General features: G+C 42.2%; 1 protein-coding gene across 7 annotated transcripts in view; it reads right to left on the bottom strand.

Moving 5' to 3' along the window:
- Positions 1-13,687, bottom strand: part of CNTNAP4 (contactin associated protein family member 4) — a gene marked incomplete at its 5' end in the record, with an annotated part of 290,283 nt that overhangs the window by 29,275 nt on the left and 247,321 nt on the right. For all 7 annotated transcript variants that reach the window (XR_013843755.1, XM_079996016.1, XM_079996015.1 and 4 more), the window contains one exon: positions 4,445-4,663. Coding sequence is in view for 6 of the 7 variants with exons in the window: in XM_079996016.1 (XP_079852142.1) it covers positions 4,445-4,663 (219 nt within the window). The remainder of the gene's footprint in view (positions 1-4,444; positions 4,664-13,687) is intronic.

Consider the following 13,687-nt stretch of genomic DNA (forward strand, 5'->3'; position numbering starts at 1 on the left):
TTAATTAATGAAAATAGCTAAATGTATGTGCATGTTATGAGGTATAACAAATCACCTGAAAACAAAAGAGTTCAGGCAAGTATTTAAGATATATGATCATCATCTCAGTTTCCATATGTTCCCATGGTCTAGTCCTTATACTTTGAGAAATAAGCTACTAAATAACTGACATTTTTAAATAAGAAAACCAGTCCTCCATACATTTCCATTAATTTTTTTAAGAGGTCACACCTGGTTTTGAAAGCAAGGAGAATCTGTTTCCCTCCTGTTTTCATCATAAAGATGAAAACTGCCATACACAAAGCAAAAACTACCCCCAAGTTCTTTTAGAAGCTAAATCAAGTCCCAGATTTTCCTGTTCACTACTACTGAAGTTGCCGAGCTGTTAAATTAGTTCTTCAGTGCATATGGTTCCCTACCTAGAAACTAGGATTAATCTTCCAAAGTTGGCCAAACAAGTTTACTGTATTAAATCACAAAAAGGGCATCTATCTGTGGTAAGTTCAAACATAAAACTTCACCTATCAATTTACGGTGCAGCCACCTTCCTTTTTCTAAATACTTTTAAGATTAATTAAAATTTAAATAATTCAAAAAGTAAAAGGGGGGTATTATGGGACCTTAGCACAATAAAAACAGGCTAATTTGCCCGTTGACTAGGAAAGGGGTTTCAGAGCTACATTCCTTTTGTTAGGACAGGAAGGATTAGAGACTAGTGAGTGGATCTGCTTTGTGTGGCAAGGCCCCGGACCCCCCTAGCTCTCTCCGAAATAAATACACAAACACAAGTATACAGTGGTACCTCGGGTTACAAACGCTTTGGGTTACAAACTCCGCTAACCTTGAAGTGGTACCTTGGGTTGAGAACTTTGCCCCAGGATAAGAATGGAAATCGTGCAGCAGCGGCACAGTGGCAGTGGGAGGCCCCATTAGCGAAAGCACACCTCAGGTTAAGAATGGTTTCGGGTTAAGAACGGACCTCCAGAACAAATTAAGTTCCTAACCCGAGGTACCACTGTATTGGGTTAATGGGATAAATAAGGCCACAACTTTATTGATTACAGATGTGAAATATACTTGGAGTCGAGAGTGGATTTCATGCTCTTTATTCAGCTCATAGTGGTGAGGAGGAATGGAAGTTTCCCCAGAATGTCTGCTTTATATACATTAATTACACAATGGGCCCCACGTGATTGGCTAATTCTGGAATTCTCCTGTAGGCCAATCAGGTTGCGGATTCACTTCCACCTGGAGCTGGATTGGGTGGCTCCTGTGGACCAATCAGACTGCTGCATTCTGAATCCTATTGTTCTAGGACCAATCAGACTGCTGCATTCTGAATCCTATTGTTCTAGGACCAGACTACTGCATTCTGAATCCTATTGTTCTAGGACCGATCAGACTGCTACATTTTGGATCCTATTCAACTCAATACATAACAAGTTATGAGCGGTTTGGCTTAGGCAGTTGGGTGAAGCAAGACTATAACTGACTCCTGCCCGACTGCAGGAAGTCTCTTTAAGGGTCAACCACCAGAAGGGGGGAGCGCTACGATGTACATCAATTGAGCCCTGCCCCGGGTTATCATTGGGGTTGTGGCATAGCCCTAGCCCATGCCCAGGCCTTGGACAGGAACCACACTCCCGGATCCCTTTAACGTAGAAGGGCAGGCAGAGGCAACAACCTCCCCTCCCATAATAAGGCTTACCCAATGCCTAACCTTATGAAATTGTGACAATTGCTGCTAGAGGCGAAAGCCAAATGGCTAGTGCCAATTTTGCCAAGTGGAAAAATTCCTACCTGGTCCCAACAACCAGGCGACTGACATAAGTCATAGCAAGGCCATAGTCAAACCATGCAAGAAAAGAAGGTGGGTGGGATTGGAAATCCCAAAATGGAAACTGCCTCCCCAGCCACACCTCTATTTAAACTGTCGTAGCCACACCCCCAGGCAAATCCGATTGGCTGGCCAGGGGTGTGACGCCGCCAGTGATGCTGCTGACGCAGGCTGCGTTCCTCCGCCCACTACCGGGTCACTGCGAGGACCCAGATTCCTGCCCGCAAAACAGCCCTCCAAAAAGGGAGAACTGGTCAGAAGGAGGAAAGGGTCAAAAGACAAGAATTCTTCGTATGCTTCTCCAGTTTATCCAGGCTTTCAGCTTAAACCAGATTTTAATTTGGGATCCCAAATTACACCTCATGGAATACACACGTCTGAAGTGTGTGATCTGCACTTGTTTGAAGTGTCTTAGAGAGCAAGAATATGGTCACAGGGAGAACAATTTAGTGTGGCATTGCGGGTAGAATGTCAGACTTGTCATTGTGGTAAGAGATTGATATGTTTAGGAGCTATCAAAAGCTAGGGGCCAAGCTTTGAAAGCACAGGAATTCAGGGTAGTGAAGGGAACCATAGTCAATAACCACCACTGATTGAATAATTTCAGGAAACGGTTGATTTTGCACCAAAAATGTAAGTATTTATTGAACTGAATAACAGTTGAACAAGCAAGCATTATTCAAAGGAGAAGAATTGTCAGTATTAGCTTGAAAAAGTGCATTTAGTCCCGTTAAATGTATGAAACTGTAATTTGCTATTTCTTTTCTGTCAAACTTTTAAAATGCATCATTTGGAGTTTTTAAATGAAAGCAACAGTCACTTTGCATCAGTCTTCCTCCAGAGAATTTGAAGAAGCAATTGCATAGATCTTTGAGGGGCTAGCAGCTGCAGAGGCAATAACGGATCATGTTTCAGTTTATTTTCAGCGTCACAAAGAAGAGAGCAAAAGTACAGGACCTTTCTGTACAAAGTTTAAGAAGTGAAAACCCAGAGAAGGATAATGTGCAAAGGGCATACTGTATTTTTCGCTCTATAAGATGCACCAGACCACAAGACGCACCTAGTTTTTGGAGGAGGAAAACAAGAAAAAAAGTATTCTGAATCTCAGAAGCCAGAACAGCAAGAGGGATCGCTGCGCAGTGAAAGCAGCAATCCCTCTTGCTGTTCTGGCTTCTGGGATAGCTGTGCAGCTTGCATTCGCTCCATAAGACGCACACACATTTCCCCTTACTTTTTAGGAGGGAAAAAGTGAGTCTTATAGAGCAAAAAATACGGTAATTCTTTACACCAGACAGTAGAATTTCTATATCTGTTTGGACACTTCTAAAATTCTAAAATCAGCACTGTGCTGAGAATGCCAAGGTTGCAGGTTCAATCAGCTACATATACAAGGGACTGAATTAGATGATCCTCAGGATCCCTTCCAACGCTACAACTCTATGATAATAAAACATTAAAAAGAGTCTCCGCTCTGTTTTTTAGTTTTAGTCAATGAGGAAATCTTCAAGGTCTCTTGGGCTGCCTAAAAGAACTCAGGACAAAATGGAAAAATGAGCTAAGCGGAAGGCACACTTGGCAAACCCTCACCGTGATCAACTCCTGCCTGGAAACCTATGTCCCCACTGTGGAAGGACATGCGGATCCTGAACTGGCCTCCACAGTCCCCTATGGACTCACTGTTAAAACTGTGTTCATGGAAGACAATCTTACTCAGCTATGAGTGATCACCAAAGAAGAATTCCAATAGTCTAACCTGGAAGTAAATGACACATGAATTCCTGTGGTGAAGTCTTCTTTCATGAGATAAGGGCATTGCTGGTGTATCAGACAAAATGGGAAAAGGCACTTTTCACCACTGACACCTTCAAACTGTAGAAATGATCTTTCAGAGGCAATGCAGGCCTATTCATGACAGGCTGTACTTCTGCACTCGAATCAGTGCAGTACCATTCATTTTTCAGACTTGTCTGAATTTGAATTCATTTCTTAACGTCCCCTTCAATTATTTACAACAGATGAACACGGCCGTTTCCACTTTCTCCCTAAGATCAGATGCAGAAGTGGGATGGAGCTGGGTATCATCTTGTAGATGACTTCTCCCAGTGATTTCATGTAGACATTGAACAGCACAGAGGACAAGATGGAACGTTATAGAATCCCACAGACGGCTAGAAAAAGGGCAAAGCCAAAGTACCCCAGGATCATCTGCTGGGTCCTATCATGCAGTAATGAGAAGCAGCTGTACAATACTGCACCTTCAATCCCTATCCCTGCAAAATGGCCCAGAAGGATATCATGGTCACAGCTGAAACACCCAGGAGAAACAAGGTCACTGTCTTATACCTATCTGCCTCCTAGTTCAACCTGTCATCAACCTACATGATGCATAATGTTTTCGGCCAAAAACCAAGTTGAAAGCTTGACTGAAAAAAAAAATCTAGATGATCAGTTTCTCCAACAAACCCTGGAATTTTCTTACCCCAATGCTCATATTCCTAATGTTTATCTATTTATCACCTTACTAACAACACAAATGGCTCTCTTATATGAAGCAGTTTACCGTTCCTTGTCAACGCTTAGGAAATATTTCTGGAAAAGTAGACTTACCAACAAAGAGCTGGCTATTGAGCTGCAAACGGATATGCCCATCGGATGAAGCTGTGTGAGTTCTTTGAGGGAGTTGATCTACTTGCAGTGATGCCTCTTTGATGTTTCTTTCAGCTTTCACATAGTGCCACTGGTTGTCATTTAAGGAAGAGGGGGACTGCACTGTGATTTCATTTGGCCCATTTCCCACATCAAATGAAAACGTCACTTCAGTTGGTGCTAGAAAGAGTAAAGACAGTTTAGACTTTTGGGTTACCGAAACCACATTGAAAATGTGTGGAAAGCATGGTATAAACTTATTTTCTTCATCTTGTGGAATAATGGTAAGATTAATTTCCTTTGTTAAAAATAATGACTTCAGCTCTTCTACTGTAAGTTATATATTAGCTGCAGGAAACTAATTTATGGGGGGGGGGCAGATAGTTAAGTTAGTGTAACTTTATACCACAAATACGTGCAATATAGACACTGAGTATACAAATGTAATAAGCCTTCAGTAAGAAAGTGGAAAACAGCCTAATGATTTGTCTAATTGGTTCTTGAACTAGAATAAACCTTTAGTTAAAGGATTGTTTCAGCAAGTAGGAAAACTGATTTTATGTCATACAGATTAAGAAGCCAATCCATCTAGTACAAGCTCAATAGTATAGAGTACTAGTCAATGCATTTTATATTGCCTACTAATATAGGTGTGGAAAATATTTGTTTAAGTATTAATATTAAAAGAACTTCTGCAAAAGTTTATTTTTGGATAATCTGAATAAAGAGTGTACATAAAGCCATACCATAAAAACAATATCAAGAGTTTAAGTCAAAAATCAGCTAATTGTTGTAGAAGGATTCTTAATTGCCCACATAGGACGGGTGGAATAGAAAAGATTTCAGTAGGTATTAAAAAGTTGGAACGTAAGGTGTATGCTTATCAGGGTATTCCACAGTGCTTTGCTGATGACATTAAAGGATCAGTTTCTTCTGTTGTCAAATGAATCTCGCCAACTTATCCCCACTTCTGAACTCAGGGCAGGGTTAGGATTATGGGCAACTTCATCCCAGTCCAATCCCTGTCAGAACACTTGGCAGAACTGATTTGTCTGAAATAGAAGTGACTGAAACCTTTAAGAAGATACAAATGTTGTTAAATTCAAGAAGCAATAAAGATGAGAGATTTTCAAAGTCCATCTCACTATAGAATCTCTTCAGAGCTCTATCTTGTGGTTGTGTGGAGAGAGTCTCTTCCTTTAAATTCCTGGGAGTTTACCTTAGTGAAGATCTCACTTGGAAAAACAATATAACTCAGGTGGTTATATATCCTCAGGGTCTTGCGAAAGAACAATGTTAAACAACAATTGATGACCTCCTTCTACCGGTCCACAATAGAAAGTGTCCTCTCACATTGTATCACTGTGTGGTACGTTGGCTTGACAGCCACGGACAGAAAGTCTTTACAGAGAGTGGTGAACTCAGCACATGATATCATGGGCTGTCCCCTGAGCCCGCTAGATGACATCGCAAGGGATCCTTGCCTTAGGAGAGCGAGAAAAATTCTCAGGGACGATTCACACCCCGGCCAGCACCACTTTAATCTTCTACCCTCGGGCAGGAGGTATAGAAGTCATACCAACAGGCTAAAAAACAGTTTCTATCTGTGGGCTGTTAGGCTGATCAAACAGAAAATAATATAGTGCAACTGACTTTTGGGGTTGGTGTGATATGCGACAAGCACACAGAGTGCAATGAAATTGATTGTTTGGGGGGGAGGCTTGGTTAATTTCACTGTACACAGGTTGTACACTGACAATGAAGGTATTATTATTATTATCTTTACCATCCGTTTTTTTTTGGGGGGGGGGATCTGGACTCTAAAATGGGCTGGGCTCCGCAGAAAAGAAATCAGTGAACATTTCTCTATTTAATTTAACAGTTTGCACATCTAGCCCAATAGATGCAAACACAATGTAAGATGGGTAACACCTAATGATGTTTAGTAAGTGAAGGCTACTGTTTGCACTCAGACTGAAAATGGTTTCCATAAGATGTGGTCAAAGTAATCCCCTCCCCCCAAAAAAAGTTCTTACGACAATCAAGCAGAAGAATATGAGCTTCATATCTGAAAATGAAAACTCCTAAGAGGTGTTACTATATAAAGCTTTAAGTTTAACCTTTCAAACATTCTGTCCAGCACTTGCACTTACTTGATGGATATAACTGAAATCAATGGCATGGCATGGAGCATAAATGTGATTTATGATTCATGTTGCGCTGACTACAAGGGCCAAAAAAAGTGTCCAAGTAAACGTGATGATTGATGCCTGCTCTTCAATTAGCCAAACTCATTTTCCAATCATATTGGAAGCAGGACTCCTCTTTGAAATCAATTATTAGTTCTACAGAAATACCTTTGGCATTGCAGGGTGCCTTAAGAAAAGAACTATGGGTGGCAAAACACTCGGTTTAAATGCATTTTGTGGGCTTTTATTTCAGAGGTGCCTCCCAATGGGAAGGCGGGTAGCATCCAGCAAGGGAATAAAATCAGGCAAAACTCCAAATTGGAACTATGCCTGCAAACAAAAAACAAAACAAAAAAAAAAACTTTGTTGTATGCGAATGAATGAATCTGCTTCTCGTGAAAACCAATGAGGGATTTCATCATTAGTATGTTCTGGGTGCTGTTCTAAAACTGGGGAAAAAAGTCAAATGAAGAAATGTTTTTTTAAAACTATGACAAAGCCCCTCCTCCTCAAGGAGGGGAGGAGTTGTGAGCGGGAGCCGTTTCCTGCATTGGCAGGGGGCGGAACCTGCCCAGCTGCTCCGGCTGCTGCACCACACCCCCAGGTGGCCAGCCAATCAGCTGGAGGCTTGAGGGTGGGGTTTAGTCACTCGAATGTGGCCACGGCAGCATTTCCTAGCCATTGTGCTGCTGCTTCTCATTGGATCACCCACCCACCCTACCATAGTTTATTGCTTGGTTCTTGACATTGCTATGGACCTGTGGTTGGTTGCCTTGGTTGACCAAGGGGCCTGGTAGGAATTTTTATCCAACTGGCAAATTGGCACTGGCCACTTGGTTTTTCGCCTACCTTGTAGCAAATCGTCACAACTTTTGGGTATTGGCGGTTAGGCATTGGAATATGGTTGTGTGTTGGAGGGCAGGGTGTGGCCATCGCCTACCCCTCCATTTTATGGGTATTCCGGTAAAGGAATCAGGCGGTTGTGGATCCTGTCTGACGCCCTTGCTGGTGGCTAGGGACATGGCTTTTAGTTGTATTTGCATCAACAGGCTCCTCCCACTGGTGGTTAACCCTTGCTAGACTCACCCCTCCCTGAGGAGGTGGAGTCACGCTCTGTTGTTTTATCCAATGCCTAAGCCAATACCTCTCACATACTGTAATCAATATAGTTGTGGCCTTTTTTAGCCCATTAACCTAATATACTGTGTCCATGTGTCTTTCTTATCCTCAAAGCAGGTGGAGGGTTCTTGAATCAAAAAAGATAAATTTAGGAATGTGCAATTATATTTTTAGGACTTGGCATATTCGGTCAGCTGCCAGGGGCCCAACATCCTGGCAGAGCCAGATTCCAGGCTCCATTCATTTCTTCTTTTTCTTTAACATTTAGAGAAGTGTCAGCAGACTGGATCCACTGACTGCCAGGTGATCCCACCAGGACCAAGGGATGGAGGAGGTATAACAGATGGAGGAAGTGACTTGGCAGAAGACACACTGCCCAGGGTCCTCCAAGACCAAGAAATGACCCTGTAACATAGCTGTCAACCTTCCCTTTTTTGTGGGAAATTCCCTTATTCTGACGCAGATGGCGCTGTGGGTTAAACCACAGAGCCTAGGACTTGCCAATCAGAAGGTCAGCGGTTCGAATCCCCGCGACAGAGTGAGCTCCTGTTGCTTGGTCCCTGCTCCTGCCAACCTAGCAATTTGAAAGCATGTCAAAGTGCAAGTAGATAAATAGGTACTGCTCCGGCGGGAAGGTAAACAGCGTTTCTGTGCGCTGCTCTGGTTCGCCAGAAGTGGCTTAGTCATGCTGGCCACATGACCCGGAAGCTGTCTGTGGACAAACACCGGCTCCCTCGGCCAATAAAGTGAGATGAGCGCCGCAACCCCAGAGTCAGTCACGACTGGACCTAATTGTCAGGGGTCCCTTTACCTTTACCTTTTTACCCCTATTCCAGCGCCATTTCCTGCTGCATCCCACTGCTATCCCGGATTGTTAGATATCCCGTAGACTAACTCCGGGAGACAGGTGAGGCTGCTGATCCCTTATTTTCGAGGCTGCTGATCCCTTAATTTCAAATCTGAAAGTTGACAGCTATGCCCCGTATACTTCAATGAGATCATTTGCCTACAGAACCCAAATGAAAGCTTAGACAATGCAGAAAGGGGAGGGAAGCAATCACTTACTGATTGCTTTCCTAGGAATCCCCAGTTGGCACATGAAATCTGGACTGGGCAATGACCTCACATATAGTCTAATGATAGTAGAAGCTGCGTGTTGTCAAAACAAGGAGAACAGGCCATGAACGTGAGGCTTGCAGCAAAGAATAAAATGCATGGCAGCAACACTGAGTTTGAAGGGGGCAGAAGAAGAAAGAATGACTGCAGCAAATCTAGGACAGCAGCATTTCACATTGAGGTCAGGAAGGGAGTGGGCAGGCAAGGGATCTTGAAAGCCATTAGGCTTTTGGATGGAATCTATTAATACACCTTGTCAGGGCATCCCTGGATTTTACACAATGGACTGTACAGCTCTACCCATTATTACTTGACCCACAAATGTGTCTTGTTCTGTAAGACATTGTTAACATTAATTGGACTTCTGTGTACAGTACTGAAAAGAAAATTGCAGCCTGGAAGCAGGGGCACTGTTAGTGGGTATCTCACTATTGGATTTTGCACCAGGCTTCATGCTTTCTGTCTGCCCCCCCCCCCCCACCTTGTAATAATTTAATAACCAAAACAAAACTTTGCTCACAGGGAGGCAGGATGCACTATAATCATGCCTATTTGGAAGTAGTTTTATTCTCAGTAGTGGTTATGCTTTGTTCACTAAAAAGGATGATGGGGTAAATTAACAGGAAGGATTTGAAACCTGTGGGACCAGAGATTCTTAGAAGACTGGAGTAAATATTTGAAAAGTAATGGTAATGAACAGATTACGCTAGTAGGACTGCAGGAAGTTTTGTATGGAGGACTATCTGAAATATTGCAAGAAAGACTATGACGAGAATTATTAGTTAATGATAATTAAGAGTAATAGAGCAATTAAGAAATGCAGAATAAGTGATAAAGAACGGAAAATCATCAGAGGTGTTGACGGAAGTCTAAAGCATTGTATAAGAGAAGAGGTTACGGTATGTTATATGATTGTTGGAAATGATATGTTAAAAAAACACCAATAAAGTATGTGTGTGTGTGTGTGTGTATAAAATGATGGAGCAGGAGCTTAACCACATGATCCTATGAACATCTGCATGGAGTTCAGCAAGGCTTACTCTCAGGAAGTTGTTTATAGAGCAGAGAACACACACTAAGAAGTTGAAGTTTCAAAAAGACCGGCATACAATATTAAATCACAAAATAAAATGGTTTCTGTGTTAGCAACAATGTGAGGTCAATTATTAATGCCATAATGAGCTTTAAAACATTTCTATTATATTACCATATTGAATGAATCCTGAATTTGACATGTTAATTGTTATTTATCATTAATGTTTCAAATTTTCCACCACAAAATGTTAAGTGACTCTGAACAATTAATAAGCAGTCAAACACAAATTGGTCATTTACATTCAAACATATTAGAACTGAATCCATTATTTACTCAAATGGCCTCACACAATGACATCAAACATTCCGTCTGTTGCAGGCTGTCTTTTTAACACCAGAAATTTTGAACTTGAGCAGTGGTTTTTATTCATAATGGGTTTGAAACACGCAGAGATTTGTATGTCAAAGCAAGACATCAGTATAACCTGCTTTAAATCTATGGACTGTACACATAGGATGCTCTTAATTTTATATATAACACCTAATACCTACAATAAAAGAGCATGACTGCGCATACATTTAACAGTCATCTAAACACATTACAATTTCCTGCTTTCAAGTATGGTCCTTTCAAACCCTTGCTTTGATGTACCTTTCCGGTTTGAAGTTGGTAGATTATATAAATTATGTATTTTATTGGCTGACAGGCAGACAGTTAGCACTTCTCAGCGGTGTTGGTTTGTATTCTATTTTATTTCTTTTCCTTGACAAGGCAAACATACCCCCTGCAATTTTTTTTAGTTTCCTTAATCTGAACAGTAAACCAACCAGAATCAATTCTGACCCAAACGACATAAACAGGATTGGCTATATTCCAAAAAATACAGCTTTCCCTGGATTGATATTAGAAAACCAAATTGATTGGTTAGAGCAGACTTCCTCAACTTCAGCACTACAGATGTTTTTGGCCTACAACTCCCATGATCCCTAGCTAGCAGGACCAGTGGTCAGGGATGCTGGGAATTGTAGTCTCAAAATATCTGGAGCGCTGAGGTTGAGGAAGCCTGGGTTATAGCAAAAAACTCAAATGATCCCATATCAACCCTGCATCAACCCTGTATTGGGAAATTTATCATGTCTGTTGTTTTACAATTTTTTAATGTGCTGTAAGCCACCCAGAGTGGTTGGGGAAATCCAGTCAGATGGGTGGGGTACTACTACTACTACTAATAATAATACTATTATATCAACCTGTCTTCACCCTGCAATGTGATGGAAAAGCCCTTCTATGCAACCCATCATTGGTAGATGTTTGGTTGGTTGAGACATGCAAGAGGTCCTTTCTGTAGCCGCATGCCAGTTGTGGGATTTTACTTCCCAGAATATTAATTTATCATTTGTTTGACTGCCACTTGGGGCTCATCCAGACTTCCTTGTGTGCCATGCTTTCCAGGCACAAATCCTCATTTAAAGTTGGGTGGCTGAGTTTTCTTTGTTTTTGGGGGCGGCGGGGGCGGTGTCCCAGGCAGAAGCCAGAAAGACAGAGCCATGCTTGATTTTTACTTGGCTCCAAGTCTGCAACTACGGGAGAGGCAATACCTTCTGGGGTCTTAGAACTGTGAGCCCTTCCACTGCAACTCAGGTTGCATATATGTGTAAATAAACAATATATCATACAGACACCACAGTTCTACACTGTCCCTCATTCCAAGGAAACCAAACCCTGGGTAAGCACCCAGAACCCCTGGAACATTGTACCAATCAGAGATCTGGGTGCAACACTATTATTGGTATGATGCCTAAGAATACAGTTACCTATCTGTCCCTTACCTTTCCCGACCCGACCTGGCCACAGTGATCCATGAGACGGTCACCTCCAGGCTTGACTACTGTAATTCGCTCTACACAGGGCTGCCCTTGAAGCTGTCCCAGAAACTCCAGCGGGTGCAGAATGCCATGGGGTCTCTGCCATGGGAGCATATTCACCCAGTGCTTTTCCAGCTGCACTGGCTCCTGGTGGAGTACAGGGTCAGATTTAAGGTGCTGCTTTTGACCTTTAAAGCCCTTCATGGCCTAGGACCCTCGTACCTATGGGACCACCTCTCCCGGTATGCCCCACAGAGAGCCTCAAGAAGAAGAAGAGTTTGGATTTGATATCCCGCTTTATCACTACCCGAAGGAGTCTCAAAGCGGCTAACATTCTTCTTTCCCTTCCTCCCCCACAAAAAAGGTGAGGTGAGTGGGGCTGAGAGACTTCAGAGAAGTGTGACTAGCCCAAGGTCACCCAGCAGCTGCATGTGGAGGATCAGGGAATCAAACCCGGTTCACCAGATTACGAGTCCACCACTCTTAACCACTACACCACACTGGCTCTTATAGCAACACCCTAGTGGTCCCGGGCCCTAAGGAAGTTAGATTAGCTTCAACCAGAGCCAGGGCCTATTCAACACTGGTTCCAGCCTGGTGGGAACGCTCTGCCTCATGAAACCAGGGCCCTGCAGGATCTGAATTCTTTCTGCAGGGCCTGTAAGACAGAGTTGTTCCACCTGGCCTTTGGCTTGGAGCCAATTTGATTCCCTCCCCCTCTTTCTTTTTCCTTTTTCCTTTCTCCTCCTTTGATGAGGCTGCATTTTAATATTTTATTGTTTCAATATTTTAATGTTGTATTTTAATCTTGTTTTTAAGTTGTATTCATTCAAATTATTATTATTATTATTATTATTATTATTATTATCTGCACAAGTAGCCTCTGGGCTGGGCTGTACTAATGCAATCATGACACAGCACAGCATGTCCCCTGTTTCATACAAGTGATACATTTCACTGCATAATATAAAGGAAATGGGGGCATTAATTCCCCTCCCAATCCCAAAAAACCATCAAGTTCTAGTTCCACAATACTCAAATGAGCAACGAAACCTTGGAAATGTTGAGTAGCATATTCTTCATAGAGTATGGGAAATGTTCGGGTCAATGTGAAAACAACAGTCTTCCCTCACATCTAACTAAAAGTCTTGTGACTGCTTCCATGGGAGATGACCAGGAACAAAAAGTTATTATTATTTTTTTGGCAGTGACTACTCAAAATGCATCGTTCTTTCCCCGCCCTCTGCAATTTATCACCATCCCAGTCAGTTAGCAATTCAGATGTCTTTTTCAGTTTCTGATTCAACTGTCTGTTTGCTGTGTAACCTTCTTGATTTTGGAACATCAAGATCCCACAAGGCTCTCATTATAGCTGCTAAGGTTCCACATTGAATTACTAAAACTCAGCACAGTGTTGTTTATCGGCTCCACGACCCTCTGAGGTTACTGCATCATTGTTATTTTATGGCAGTTCACAAGAAAGGAACAGAAGGCAAAGTAATGTCACTGTTGTTTAATATGGCAAACATTGGGAAAAGAGTGAATTCATGTTCTTTGTACCATTACATTGAGGAAACAATTTGAGCTAAACTCAATCAGCCATCCTGCACTATAACTGTATAAGGATGTAGTTAAGCAATTTAAGAGACTGCAGAGTGAAATTAATGTGGCTTCATTTTGGGGCTTCAAGCCATACAGCATGGGTGGTTCAGTTTTTGGGGGGCCCAGTGCACGCATCTTACACATGAACAAACAACCACACTGCAGATACGTGCATTACAAAGATGGAGGAAATAGCAGACCCATACTTGGTAGCAGACAAACGCATACATTTAAAGCAGTATCATGGTTTCCCCCAAGAGCCTTAGGAACTGAGAGT

The sequence above is a fragment of the Podarcis cretensis genome, assembly GCF_951804945.1.
Source record: "Podarcis cretensis genome assembly, chromosome: 11".
NCBI lineage: Eukaryota > Metazoa > Chordata > Lepidosauria > Squamata > Lacertidae > Podarcis > Podarcis cretensis.